At 38.2% G+C, this 14,872-nt stretch overlaps 1 protein-coding gene across 1 annotated transcript in view; it reads left to right on the top strand.

The window, feature by feature from the left end:
• Window positions 1–14,872, top strand: part of NBEA (neurobeachin) — a 707,336-nt gene that overhangs the window by 670,315 nt on the left and 22,149 nt on the right. Inside the window, exons 49-51 of the mRNA XM_019653151.1 lie at window positions 8,707–8,796; window positions 12,467–12,659; window positions 14,270–14,341. Coding sequence (XP_019508696.1) covers window positions 8,707–8,796; window positions 12,467–12,659; window positions 14,270–14,341 — 355 coding nt within the window. The remainder of the gene's footprint in view (window positions 1–8,706; window positions 8,797–12,466; window positions 12,660–14,269; window positions 14,342–14,872) is intronic.

The following is a 14,872-nucleotide window of genomic DNA, read 5'->3' as shown; positions in this document are numbered from 1 at the left end:
TCAGCTAGTCCGTGGTCATCAATCGTCCACTGGAAAAGCATAAATAATGCAGCTCATCAAAGTGGGATGTGTGTCACTTATGTGAGATGTGCTTTTTCTACTCTTTCTGTTATTTTTATTGTGTGGCATTGAGAAGTGCTAATTATTGATTTTCAGAAATTAACAGCAAATGCTTTTGCAAGTACCTAAAGTCATATTTGACATAAGGAAGAAGGATGAAAATTGCAGCCTGCTGTTGGTAATAGAAATAGCCGGAAGGGATTCCCTTATCTCTCTTAACATAGATTTCAGTTATATTACACAGTTGTTACCTCAGCATAAATTAACAATTATTCAAAACATATTGCATGCTTCAATTTGTTGAAGTGGATATTACTCAATCTAAGTACCTAAGCATTTCAGTTAGATGTTTAGGACTCATTTTTAAAGGTTTTAAGCATATTGATAATGAGCCTATTTAAAACCATTTGAATTCTCAATATAGTATATCTAAATTATTGTTTCCCATTTATGTCAAAATCAAAGAAGAGCATTTTGTTCTGCCAAATACATACAATGCTTTTTTTCATCTGAATTTAGTTTAATAAAGTGTATGATTTTATTTTGAAATATTTATACCCACCTGGTGAATCTTTGTCTTGATGTCATTCCACATACCAAGCAAATCTACTTCAGCTTTTATTATTTTAATTATTATATTGTTTTCATGACTAGACACTTCAAGTGAACATAACTCATGGTGAAGAAAGGTACCACCAGTACTGCTCCTTGTATCTCACCCCTCCTGCACTGCCTCCCCCAGCTTCCTCCCTCCTCCTCCACCTCCTGAATCATCTAGCATAGACTTTACTTTGTATAACTTATTCCACCAGGTAGGATTTGGCAGAGGTGTTGTACTGACTCTTTTCACACAGCATCAAGCATTTCTGTGTTGAGTCCTATATGTACTCTAGAATGTACTTATGTACTCTAGAATGACCAACCCAAAAGTGAGCAAAGTACTAAAAACCTGAAACAATTCTTAAGAGATCTTCTGCTAAAACTTTTGCTTTCAGGTAGGCCAGTCTGTCAATCATCCAGAAAAGAGTGTTTTAATTTTCTTCTTAAGGATAGCAAGTATAGATTGCAAAGAGACATCACAGCCTCCCCCAAGAAGCACCTATAATAGTGTTTACACCCCAAACATTTTAAATCCTCAATGAAAATATCTCTTGCTTGGATCTTATTTTGGTCACATTTTTAAATGAAGCAAAAGCTAACCAGCATTTCTTTTATATATTAGACTTGAATACCAATCCTATTTGTATCATTCAGGATCCCAGCACATTACACTCTCAGAGAAGAAATGAAGACTTTAAAGGAGACATGCAGATGGTCACCAAGCATGTGAAAAGATTTGCAACATCACTAATGATCAGGGAAATGCAAATCAAACCACAGTGAGATATCAGCTCACACCCATTAGATGCTATCAAAGAAAAACTGCAAGTGTTAGAGAGGATGTGGAAAAATTGGAACTCTTGTGCCCTATTGGTCAGAATGTAAAATGGTATAGCTTCTCTAGAAAACAGTATGGAGGTTCCTCAAAAATTAAAAATAGAGCTACCATATGATCCACTCTCAGGTATACATCCAAAAATTGAAAGCAGGATTTTGAAGAAATATTAGTACACCTGTGTTCAGAGCAGCATTATTCACAATAGCCAAGGGGTAGAAGCAACCCAAGTGTCCATCAACAGATGAATGGATAAAGAGAATGTGGTGTATTCTTACAATAAAGTATTATGCTGCCTTAAAAAGAAGGACAGTCTAACACGTGCTACAACAGAGATGAACCTTGAGGACATTATGCTAAGTGAAGTAAACCAGTCACAAGACAAATACGATGTAATTCCACTTCTGTGAGGTATCTATAGTAGTCACAATCATAGAGACAGAGTAGAATGGTGGTTGCCAGGGGCTGGGGAAAGGGGAAATGGGGAGTTTAATGGGTTCAGAGTTTCACTTTGCAAGATGAAAAAGAGCTCTGGAGAATGCTTGCACAACACTGTGAATGTACTAAACATTACTGAACTTTACACTTAAAAATGGTTAAGATGGTGATTTTTATGTTATGTATATTTTACCACAGTTAAAAACTGTTAAAAGATAGTGAAGAGAGTTTAATAATGGTCCTGTTCACAGAGATATGGGCAGGATCAGTGAATGAACGAAGGGACGCACCCAGGGATTTCCATCCGTAGGCCTGAGATTACAAAGGGAGGCAGCCGTGACCAGAACCTGGCAAGAGAAATAGCCTTGGAAAGCGGTCGCCCAACAGAAGCTGCGGTCCTAGGAACAGGACTGCAACCCAGCCACTGCCAAAATGTCAGGAGGGACCATGTAGTAAATAACCTTGCCTTCCTGTCTCCATCCTGAGCTCTCATTGGCTGAACCCAGTGGGAAGCCAGAGAGCGAGAGATTGCCAGTGATGCAGTTCCTGGGGGCCAGTCTCCCAGGGGCAAAGAAGATGGTCCAGCTCACCTCTCTGACCCCCCTGAATTAGTCACTGCTTTAGAATAAGCAGGCATATGTAAGGCATCTAGAGTAGGACTTACACAGTAAGTCCTCACTTAATGTCTTCAATAGGTTCTGCGACTTGCAGCAAAATACAAATTTTACCGTAGGTTAATTGACCTAAACAAAAGTTAAGGCATCTCATTACTGTTACCAGGAAACATCATTGAACAAAACAGTGTTATTCAATGACCTGCTGTACATATTTTTAAGCAGAAAAATTGAGTGAGCTTGCCACCAATGACATTGACCTAATTTGAAGAAAAACATGTTCTGGACAAAGCGTTTTCTATCCAGAGGATATGATGCTTGATTTTTCACATTTATTTGTTAAGTCAGTTGTGTAATATCATCATTATAATGCATCATTACAAAGAGGAAATAGGAATCAGCAGGAGGATAAGTCTCCTCTTCATTTGTTTTTTGTGTTTGTTTTTGTTTTTTGGTTTATACTAACAGAATACAAGCAAGCACTGAGCCAGGTAAAGGAACAAATCAGACTCCCCTCCCTCAAATATGGCCTCAGAGTCTGATAGTTAAAGCAAGTGTGATGCTTTTTCAATTGAGTTAGCAAATCTTTGCTTAAATATTCTAATAATTTTGCTAGTACAATATAGTCGTAGCCCTAATGCAGCTGATTGTTAAAACAAAAGGAAACATGTTTGTTCTATTTTGTAGTTTCTATGAAAAACTAGAAGCAGTTGAATATAAAATAGCATTTTAATTTTTTATATAGTTCAATGTTTATAAAGCAAGAAATAAAGTGCAGATATTATTTGCTTGATTTATTTTGCTCCTGTTTTTCCAGCATTAAAAAGTAATGCTTTATATGATCTTGTTTTATTACAACAATAAACCAGGAGCAAAAGCTTATCAGTTAAAATACAGTCTGCCATTAAGTAATCTTTTCTTTTATCTTGAAGACTTCTCAAAATTCCATTGTTATTGTTTCTTTTATTTACTATTTGGTATAGAATTCATAGATTTGGAGGTAGAACAGAAAGATGATATAAATCACATGTATGTTTTTAGCTGTATGTCAAAGTTGTATTTCCTGGTAAAAAGAATATAAAAGGATTCTAGGTAAGAGTTAGAATAAAATCATTCTAAGTAACAGTGAGATAAACACAATACTAAGAGAATTTTTTTAAATCTCTGTGTTCTCAAGCAATTATTTTTACTACTTTTATGTTGAAATTTCTGAAAATTGTCAATAATTGGACATAATCAGATGTTTTTGCATTGTGGGTAGTATAACCTGTAGTATTTTAGAAAATGCTGACTTTTCTGGGAAACAATTTAAAAGATTGTACAGACCAAGAGAAATGGATGAAATAGGTCACTTGACAGCCTCCCTTATTAACTTCTGTCTCACGGCACTTACCCTGATGGCATTTCATCGAAAGACAATACTGAATCACATTTACAAAAAGGACTAGAAGTTGTAAAGATTCTGCAGGAGACAAATGCATCTGGTTAAATTTACCAGCATTGTGGAAAAGACGAGATTAACCAAAGTTTTTATCTACCACATACCAGAGGAAGTGTACGACAGATAACTAGTAAATACAATGGGAGGGAGAAAGCGCACTTCACTTGTTCACCTAAAAAGTAATTTCTTCCTTCTAGAATATTCTGAATGTATCATTAATTGGAAGATCGTTCTGAACTATGACTTAGTGTTGATGGGTTTACTTGTACCTTGGCTGTGAAGTCTTCCATATGAACAGGCAGACATGTAATACACATAACACCACAGTGTATTTACTTCCTCTTCTGGGGATTTCATCCTAGCTATCTGTCTTTATTCGTAGAGGAAGTAGAACTTTTAGGGGAGGGAAGGCAGAAAGGGAAAAAAACAATTGAGCGAGAGGTGCAGCAGGTTAAAGAGATAAAGCATATATCGCTGGTACAGCAAATACGTATGGCCCCTTTGTGCAAATTTAAAAAGACACCCTCTTTAGGAGGATGAATTACAAAAGGTGACCCTTCCTCTGGCAACTGAGGTAGATGCTACCCCTCATTTCCCGCCCCCCCCCAACTAGGCACTGGGCATAGATGACACAGCCATACACAGTGGCCCTGACCTCTGAGGAAGATAAAAATAGCTTATTGAAAAAAAGTGAGAAAACAGGAGAGCTGGATGAAGATGTGCATAATTTTATAACCTAGTAGGTGGGTCCTGGAGGACTTTGCAAAGAAAGCCTAACAAAAGTAAGGAATGGGACAATCAGAAATTAGGGAGGGGACAAAAGAGAAACTGTCCCTAATAGGAACTTGCCCTAATGGGGAGTTTATACTACATAGATAAGTAAAACTGAATTCTGTGTCATACCTGTGTATGAAATCTGAAAAATCATATATACTGTTCAAATTTACTTAATTTATTCCCCTATAACTTAGCTCACATTTTTCTTTACTTTTCTGCCAACCCCTGAAGAATTCCATATTTTAGAACAGCCCCCAAAGTGTTAAAAACTTATTTTTTTCCTAATTTTATGACCTACCTATTTCTTGACAGGCCTTAGATGAAGAGAAAATAAATGCTAATAAGTACATAGTGACTGCTCAATATTCAACACAATAATTTTTAGAAGAATAAGTAAGAATCCATATAACAATTAAAATGTAAAACATCCAATTTATTGTATGAAATTTTCTGACCTATAGATGTTGACTCAGGTAGAAGCCATGTCTGTGAGCTGAATCTGGGCTGTGGGATGCCAGTGTGTGGCATCTGGCTGAATGGAAGCGCCTGTGGCATCCTGGCCAGAAGGTACCCTCTACCAGAGCAGGAATCGTAATCTGTCTCTTTTGATGAGTATCACAAATATCTGCATTGGTATGTGGTACATAGTAGGTGCTCAGTAAATACATGTTTCATAAATAATTAAAGCTAATGTTAAGTCTCTCTGACTTACACAGAACATACAAAGAAATAGAAATATATTGAGTTGTTTTAAAAGCCATTTCTGATGATATAGAAAGAATCCACCTTATAATTACATGTAAGTAGTTGAGTTTTTTTTCTTTATATGTCCGGAAATGATTAATGGAAAAATTCTATATGGAAAAAAAAAATTCATGCAGTTGACTAGCTAATTTCTATTTAACCTTTGGATTTCAGCTCATGTCCTTTTTCTGGAAGTCGTTTTCCCAACAGCCCTGCTGTCCCTCCTCCATCCTTTCACCCTGAATCTGATGTAGGCGTTACTCTGGGGCTCCCTAGCACACTGGGCTGGGCTGGGCTGGGCTGGGCCCGGCCCCGCTGTGGTCCTTATACCTTCCATGTGCCCTGATGCACTAACTCATCTCATGTCCTATGGGCTGAAAATTTCCTGAGGGTAGTCTGGTGTCTGATTTTGTACTCCTTGGCACAGAATAGTCATTCAACAAATGTTTGTTCATTGTTTTTGTGGTACTCAATTGTAAAAGTAAAGAATGCTGAAGTTTTCTCTACTACTGTGCTTTCCTTTCACTAGGCTGCCTTTGGGTATTTGCAGAGACATCTCACTTCTTTCTATATTCAGGAAATATTTTTGGACTCTGTAGGACTGAATCACAGTCCTTACCTGCAGTGATACATGGCAAACAGACATACGTGGAGAATTGCATTGAATTCCATGACAAAGGGGGGAAAACTGTGCTGTGAGAATATGGAGGACATTCGTTATGAGTCAGGGGATCTGAGAAGGGGTTAGAACCCTGCCCGAAGAGAGCCATTTTCTCCTCTATTGGTGAATAGTTCTCAGAACAGCGCTATCCTTTGTGGGTTGCACGGTGGGCTGTGAACTGTCCCATACAAAGCACTTCCCTTCTTGACGAGAAAGAGGCATGATGACTTTCTGAAAGTGAGGGAGGCAGAAAACACATGACAGGGGAGCAGGTGAAGAAAGTAAGCAGGCACTCACTTCCCATGTGAACCTTCAGTAATGACAAGAAATAGAATTTGGAAGAGACAGCATGCTTTTTCAAGATCAGAAAGACTTGTACATTTTAAAATCAGAGGGCAAGGAATTCCTGGAAGGCAGGATTGCAAGACAGCTAAACAATGCATATCGGAATAAGAACCTTAGGTCATGAAGGCATGTGATCACAAGGAAGAGGGAGTCAGTTTAGTCTTGAAAGAAATGGTGAACATAGGGAATAGACTGTCTTCATGAAAGGATGAGATTGATCACAACTTAAAATGTATCCTGGTGCCATTTGACAGCCACTTAAGATATATACACACGTGTACTCTGCCTCACTTAGGACCCACTGAAGGGAACTGTACAGAAGATTTCTGGAAATAAAATCAGTTTTGTAAGATTTTCTAGTATAATTTTAATACTTCCCTTTCAGAAAAAATGAGCCAAGCAAAGCATGTTTGTTGTTTCATTTCTTCGATGAACATTCAAAAGCTACCTACTAAGTGCAAGGCACTGATGCAGAGATTTAAAGGCGGTTAATTTTACTCCTGTGTTCCCTCCACCACCTGGTCCTCTTTCTGGAGGAGTGAAAACAAGCAACAGTGTCTAGCATTAGAGAGACTTCAGCTGCTCACCATACGTTAAGCTAGGTCGTGGATGTCTTCTAACCAGGACAAGTTGAACAATAAAATCACTGTTTTTTTCAATAATTCTCAAGAGCTTGTTGTTAATAATGTGCACCTAGGCAGAAATCTCTTCACCCTTTTATAATCATAAATCTTGCGTTGGGGAGATGGAATATGATGAGAATAAAATACCTATGTGAGTATAATTTAATCAACTAGTCACACTTTGCATATGAGTGGACACCATGCAAATAAATGTCTCCATTAAAATTGGACAGCACTTAAGAGGTTTAATAATTCATTCTACTGCCTCTGCAAATAACAGAGCCAAAGCCCCTTTTGTGCAACTGCTAAAATATGGCAGATAATCGTGCATTTTTAGTTAATATTGCTAATAAATTTGAAAATTCACACATTTATTGATAAACATTTTCTGGAAATGCAGTCTACGAGGACAGATTGTTAAATTTAAGTACTTTATAAATGAGAATTGTAGGTGCTGATGCGATTGTGACAGTGCTGTGTCGAGAGCCATCTACCAACTTACCTGCACTCGTAAACACTCAGCAATGAGTTTCGTATTTCACTGTTATGTGCAACCGAATTGCGCTCCATTTGAGGGGGAAAATTAGCATGGTAACAGGGTAATGATCATAGTAAATATTGTGCTTCTCCTTATTGACTTAAATTACATACTTATAATAGTTCAGAAAAATATTTCTGTTAGTTTAGCTTAATATATTGAAATGTGTTGCCTGTGGAATACATCTATAGAAGAAATACTTAATTCTCTTATAAGTTTATGTCTTTGACGTACACCAAAAAAGGCATATTATGTGGTCCAGATAGTTTGGGGTCTAAAATTATTTTTATTCACTGGAAGCCATAAATCACATTAATATTTTCATCTGCATAGGCCATAATGAAATACCGCGCTGCTCAGGATGCCCAAGTAATGGTTTCTTCTTTGGGTTAGTTCTCTTGAAAATTTCAGAAATTTTTTTTAGAGAAATGAATTCCTACCTTAAAATAGTATTCCAGGATTCATCTTAAAATAGCATAGCGTGCTAAAATATAGTTTTTGTAGTGAAAGTTTTGCCATATGTAATCATTATACAAAAGTCTTAGTATTCTTTCTACTAATTGCCTTGAGTTGATTGGAACATATGATTTTCTGAATTTTATTTTGCATCGTTGGTGGACTCTGTGTCTCATTTCTTTCCTTTAAAGATTCCAGAACCTTATTTCATTAGAGATCCCCATACGTTCCTTCTTACAAAGGACTTTATTGAGGTATATGTGTTGTGCTGAGATTAAACGTGTTCTTTAGTCTTTAGCTGCATGCCGTGTACTCACAGGTTAACATTTCCACACCTAACCCCAGCTCCTAAACAAGAATAGTGACTTGGTTAACAGATGCACATTTGGAAGGAGATGCAAAGCTTGTCTACAAAATACTAACACTTGGATGATTCTGCACCCAAGCGAAGGGCCCCCAGTGAATGTTCTGGATTTTTCCGTGGCTGACGTGGGATACACTTGCGTTGTCAGAGTGCCTCGACCTCCCTCGTTGATGCTTACTGCCTATGACCATCACTGTCCTTACCCTGCAGGCCACAGAGGCGCAGATTCAGAACTTCGGACAGACACCATCCCAGTTGCTCATTGAGCCACATCCGCCTCGGAGCTCTGCCATGCACCTGGTAAGACACACGTATCGGCTTGTTGATCTTCGTTCTTTTTCGTACCTGGTAGAGATCAAATAAAATAGCGATTTTATCAGCATCTTAAAGGCGTCTCGATTTATGGGTTCACTCTTCACCTGGGTATATACTGAAACCCTAGAGAGAAACAGAGAAGGGAGTGCAGTCGTTACCTTTCGGTCCTGCTGACGCTGGCTCAGTTTTGGATTCACAAAAATAGCCATCTTCTCTGACTGCATCTGCCTCTACATAAACTCATTCATACACAGGCTCACAGACATACTCCTGCACCAAAATGAGATTAGGTTTATAAATTAGAGTGAGAAATACATAAATAGGACATATTGCCCAAGTTAACCTTTTGGGCAAGGTGGGATAAGGGAAGTAGCTCATTTTATAAGGAAAGGAAAGATGTATGAAAGTCATTTATGGTCCCTGCAGCGAGGCAGTTGAGAAGAGGGGTTAAGAACAAGGGCAGCAGAGCTGGACTTGGCTCACACACTGTCTCTGCCACTACCTGGGGAATGACTCCGGCAAGGTGTATTTGACTTCTCTGTTTCCATTTCGGCATCGCTGAGAATGTCACGACTCAGTAGCCCTTAGACCAGCGCCTGCCATGCCATAAGTTCACAGTACATGTTAGTGGGTGTCTTCAGTCATCCTTAGCTACTTACACTGAAACTTTTATTCCAGTTTGCAAGGGAAACAGTCAGAGTCTTTTCATTTAAATCTGAATTTTAAAAGCCGGTTTCACAAACAAGGCAGTCCTTTTTCAGTTTATTAGCAAATAGTAAACCTTTCTTTCTTTATCTAATTTGAAGAAGGTAAAACATTTTCTGATACACTTATTTAGCATTTATTTTTTTAAAATGTGATTTTTCACTATTTTCTCTAGTAAATGCTTGAAGGTAAATGTGTTTATAAAAGCTGTGATGAATTACAGCTCATCGGTTTTTCTAGACAGTTAACAAGGCAGCAAATACCCTAATTATGGAGAAAAGAGCTCTGGAATAAACTTGAGCTCTGCACAAGTTTATAAGCTGTTAGTTTGTGATGGAGGAATTGTTGACACCTTTCATTTTTTCTGTCAGTCACTTAACAAATTTTAGTTGTGTCCCTTCTGTGGGTCAGGAACAAGCATTGGCATATACATCCTCCATACCTTCAAGGAATCAATAAACTCCTAGTGAAATACATGAATAAGTGTGTTTGTTTGAAAACGTTTTTTTTTCTCGCAAGTTTCAGCCCTTTGATTAGTTACTAACGAACTGTTCTGACTGAATGGGTGGGTCCTCGTGTGACAAAGCAGAAAGGTTTGTGCCATGCACGCCGCTCCCATGCACACACCCAGCCGCAGTGTAGACACGGAGCAGAGGCCTTGGAGCCTCGAGCCTTGACATGAGGCGTTTTTAATAAACTGTCCAAGAGAGTATCGCTAACACTTGATTTTATGAAATGCTTTGGCAGAAGAGTTTTACTCCTGAGTTAGTTTTCTCTGCTTAATAATACTAATGATAATAATGTTTATCCTGGAGAAATGCCCAGTCAGAATTCATTACTTTCCTGGGGGAAAACGTTAGAGACTAAATTGGCATGAAGCTCTTTATGCAAAAAAGCTAAGCTTTCTAAGTTCATGCAGCAGACAATTCATATATACAGCAAATAATTACAAAACCTGTGTAAGACCTCAACAATGGTTACTTCCAGGAATTTCCACAAAATCGGGAGATTTTGTGTTTTTATATGGTAGTATTTACAGTGTTTCAAAGTACTTAATATAGTTATAGTATCTACTTTCTATCAAGTCATGTGTTGCATGTTTGAGAAACACACATTAAAAAAATAAAAGCAGGGTTAGCCCTCAGGAAGCTCACAATCTAGAAGGAGGAAAGGAGGCATGAGCCATCAGCAGACAGTAGTGCCAAGTGGAAGGTACAAAGCTGTGATGAGGGACGCTATTATATTCTCATCATGTAGACTTTAGCCATGATCCCAGATCAAGCAGAAGAAACAATGAAAGTATCAATCAATTCACTTTATATTTTATGTAAACAATGTCTTGACTAATTTTCCCACCAAACTGAGGTTTTAACTGCATTGAAAATGCATGCTATTTGGTTGTCAGAAAAGTCATAATGCATGTTTGTGACAGATGGCACTAGTTCATTTTTGGAAGTAGTAAAGTCATTGCCATCTATGTTATTGCTCTGTCATTTGACAGCTGACAGTTCTAGCTTCATTCTAAAAAAAATTGAGTGATTTGGTTGCGTTTTGGAGATTTTACAAGTTGAAGATGGAAGACCAAACTGTGCATTTTTGCCATATTTTACTGTTTTACATCCATAAAGGGAAGAACGTGGGTCAAGCTTGTGAAAAGTTGTATAATGTTTACGGTGACAATGCTCTACAAGAATGTCAGTGCCAATGATGGTTCTGTGCTGGTGATTTTGATATCAACGATGCTCCTCCGTCAGGGAGGCCCACTGAGGTTGATGACGACAAATTAAAGGCATTGATCGAGTCAAACCCATATTACACGATGCAAGAATTTGCAGAAACATTGAACTTCCATCATTCAAGCATTCACAACCACCTGAAGAAGCTGGGATACGTAAGCAAGCTCGATATTTGGGTTCCACATGAACTCAAGGAAGTTCATTTGATGGCACGTATACACATCTGCAATATGCTCATGAAACGTGAGGAAAAGGATCCTTTTTTGAAGTGACTGATAACTGGTGATGAGAAGTAAATTGTTTACAACAATGTGGTGCGCAAACGGTCTTGGTCCTGACATGATGATTCACCTCAAATGACATCGAAAGCAGATATTCATCAGCAGAAGGTTAGGCTCTCCGTGTGGTGGGATTTTAAAGGCATCGTGTTTTTCGAGCTCCTACCAAGGAACCAAACAATCAATTCGAATGTGTATTGTCAGCAATTGGACAGTTTGAAAGAATCCATCATCCAGAAACGTCCAGAGCTTGTTAATTGGAAAGGAGTTGTGTTCCATCGTGACAATGCGAGACCACACACAAGTTTGATCACCCGTTAAAAATAATTGGAGCTTGGATGGGATGTGTTACCACACCCACCATACTCGCCTGACCTTGACCGTCAGATTTCCACTTGTTTGCTCTCTTCAAAACTCTTTGTGCGGTATAACGTTCAATTCAGATGAGGCTATAATCAGCAGCTTGTTCAGGTTTTTTTGCAAATAAAGACAGGCCCTTCTATGAACGAGGAATTACAAAGCTCACTGAAAGATGGCAAAAGGTTATCAAACAAAACGGGTAATATATCATTGATTGATCTTTGTTCTTTATATAAATAAATGACCATTGTAAAACATAGACAAAATAGGTCATGACTTTTCTGACAACCTGATACATCATGTGGACATATCTATAAGCTAACAGCTCACCTTGCAGTCTGGCCATACTTAAATGAAGGCTGGGCGTTAATCATTCGGTGGCCCCTCTTGGTGACTACAGAGTTCCTGCTGTCTTCTCTCTGTGCCGTCCTCGCAGTACCTAAGTTCACACTGCTTTGTTCTCTGTGTGTGCTCATGCTAACTAACCTCATTTGTTTTAACCTCATTCTCCCCAGAGCTTTCACTAACTGTTAACCCTTCTGTTTTTTTCTGCTCTCTTCCCTTTCTATTCAACAGTGTTTCCTTCCACAGAGCCCACTCATGTTTAAAGATCAGATGCAACAGGATGTGATCATGGTGCTGAAGTTTCCATCAAATTCTCCAGTGACCCATGTGGCAGCGAACACACTGCCCCACCTGACCATCCCTGCGGTGGTGACAGTGACCTGCAGCAGACTGTTTGCCGTGAATCGATGGCACAACACAGTAGGTATGTGTGCCTAAGGAAACTACTCACTAAAGGGTTCATAAAAGCTGCAATTAACATAAGTGTGCTGGGGTCTAGCTCATATGCCAATTACCTACAGAGAGCAACAGAGTAAATAACTGCCAGACCTAACTAAGTGACCCTTGTCTGTCTTATTCACAGCTGCTCTGTTTTTGTGCCTCACAGAATGCTTGGCTAATGGTTAAGTATTCCATAACTATTTGGTAAATGGAAGCAGTTCTACAAATCAGTCAGGTTCTGCCACCCTACTCTATCACTGCCCCCCAGAAAAGAAACCAAACAGTTTATCCCATATACAACAAAAGTGAGTTTGAATCTGGATTATCTGGGTGATAGTTTCGAATCCGCTTTCTTCTACTTCATTAAGTTTTTTAGCAAATATTTGAATGGCCACTGTGTGTCAGAGTCCTGAGCACTGGGAGAACAGCAATGAACATGACAAACATCTTTCCCCTTGTGGAGCTTAGAGCCTTTGCGAAAGGAGAAAATCTAAATTATTCAGTGGTTTCGTGTGTGTTTTCTGCAAAATCATTCCTGAAAGTTCCAGCCAGTACATCTTGAAGTGATATAGTTCTGTCATAAAAATTAGACATGTCAATGCTTATTGAACCAGGACAGAAGTGGATGTGATTTAGTTGGCCCAGTTCACCACTTGAGATCTCCCTGGAAGCCCCAGGATGCCCTCTGTCTCCAGGACTGAATGGATGAGCCATGGTGTATTAAGCTGACTCTTCCTATTCTACTGACTTCTCATTGCTCTGGAAAACAAAGTGATTTATACCATAGCGTTTCTCCTAAGAGTTTCAAAATACACCTATTTTGTGGTTGTTGGTGATATTATCAACATGAGGTGGAACTATTTCTACCCAATCAGAAATATGCAGCAAATGTCTTAAAATATATATAACTATTATTCACAGGGGTCTTAGCCTCTGGAAATGTTTTCCATTGAGAGAAAATTAAAAAGAATTAAACTTTCCTTTAGAATTATTCAAAAGTATTATATGTTATATAATCACATGTTAAAAAATACGACAAATGGACTCAATCAAGCCCTAAACATTAATCCTCTGAAAGTAGCTTTTCCTGAGGTTCAGATTTTAGGTGTGGCTCAGATTTATACCTTCAGTTGACTTGTCGTATGAATGAAGGCCCCCTTGGGTGGGAGCCCCACCTTCCCCTCTGCCTGGCCCAGGTGAGCCTGTTTCTCTGTGCTCACACTATCCCTGTCTGCAGCATGGCCTTTTCTTAGACTTCAGGCTCATTGGTTACCCGGCAACCTTAGCTCTCTGATGGGTTCAAGAAATGTTATAATCTTCTATTTTATCCAGCTTACTCTTGTTGTTCAGATATCAACATTCTTCCCAGCTTTCTACATTCTGCATCTTAAGCGGAAACCAGCAGTCTCTGTTGTAATGATTTAAGACTATCTGCAAAGACTTGTAGTGTGACTGAATCATTCTTACAATAATTTACCAAATAATTTTTAAGTAAATACATATTTTGTATAATCATTGTAAAACACTGCTTGCTAGGAAATTTCTCCTTTTTGAGAAGTTTATGGTAGTTTTCTGTTTTTGTTTAACCTGTAGGCCTCAGAGGAGCTCCAGGCTACTCTTTGGATCAAGCCCACCATCTTCCCATTGAAATGGATCCGCTGATTGGTATGCTAACAACAAAAATACATTTTCATGGACGCTGACTATCCGTACATCCCTATGTGCTTATTTATCACAAATGATAGCTGAACAATACTTTTTCTGCCACAAAATTAAAGTGTAAATAGTATCAAATTACCATCCAGGAGCTATGCAAAACATAATATGCCATCTAAGAACTTTATGGTATTAAAGTAATTAGTTGTGACATTTTCTTCATGTTTTAGGGTGTCATTTAAGCTGGTTTTAAACAAGACAAATATTTCCAAACTGTCCTTTCTTTTAGCCTCCACTAGTCTTTAACATCTTTATATTATTTAAAATATATAAGACCTCAAAGAGATTATTAAAGCAAATGAATACTAAAGAACATCTTTTCTGGAAATCTTTATTGCATTGGGCTAAAACACTTTTTTAAATTAAAGACTTCATATAAATTGCAAACTCATCAGCTACAGATAACTCTTTGCAGAAAATATTACAAATATTTTTAAATAACCACAAATGCATTTATTAGCCCAATGATCCAGAATAGAC

This window comes from Hipposideros armiger, unplaced genomic scaffold (assembly GCF_001890085.2).
Source record: "Hipposideros armiger isolate ML-2016 unplaced genomic scaffold, ASM189008v1 scaffold_198, whole genome shotgun sequence".
NCBI classification, from domain to species: domain Eukaryota; kingdom Metazoa; phylum Chordata; class Mammalia; order Chiroptera; family Hipposideridae; genus Hipposideros; species Hipposideros armiger.
The sequence above is the reverse complement of the archived record's forward strand: the minus strand, read 5'-3'. Positions and strand labels throughout refer to the sequence as shown.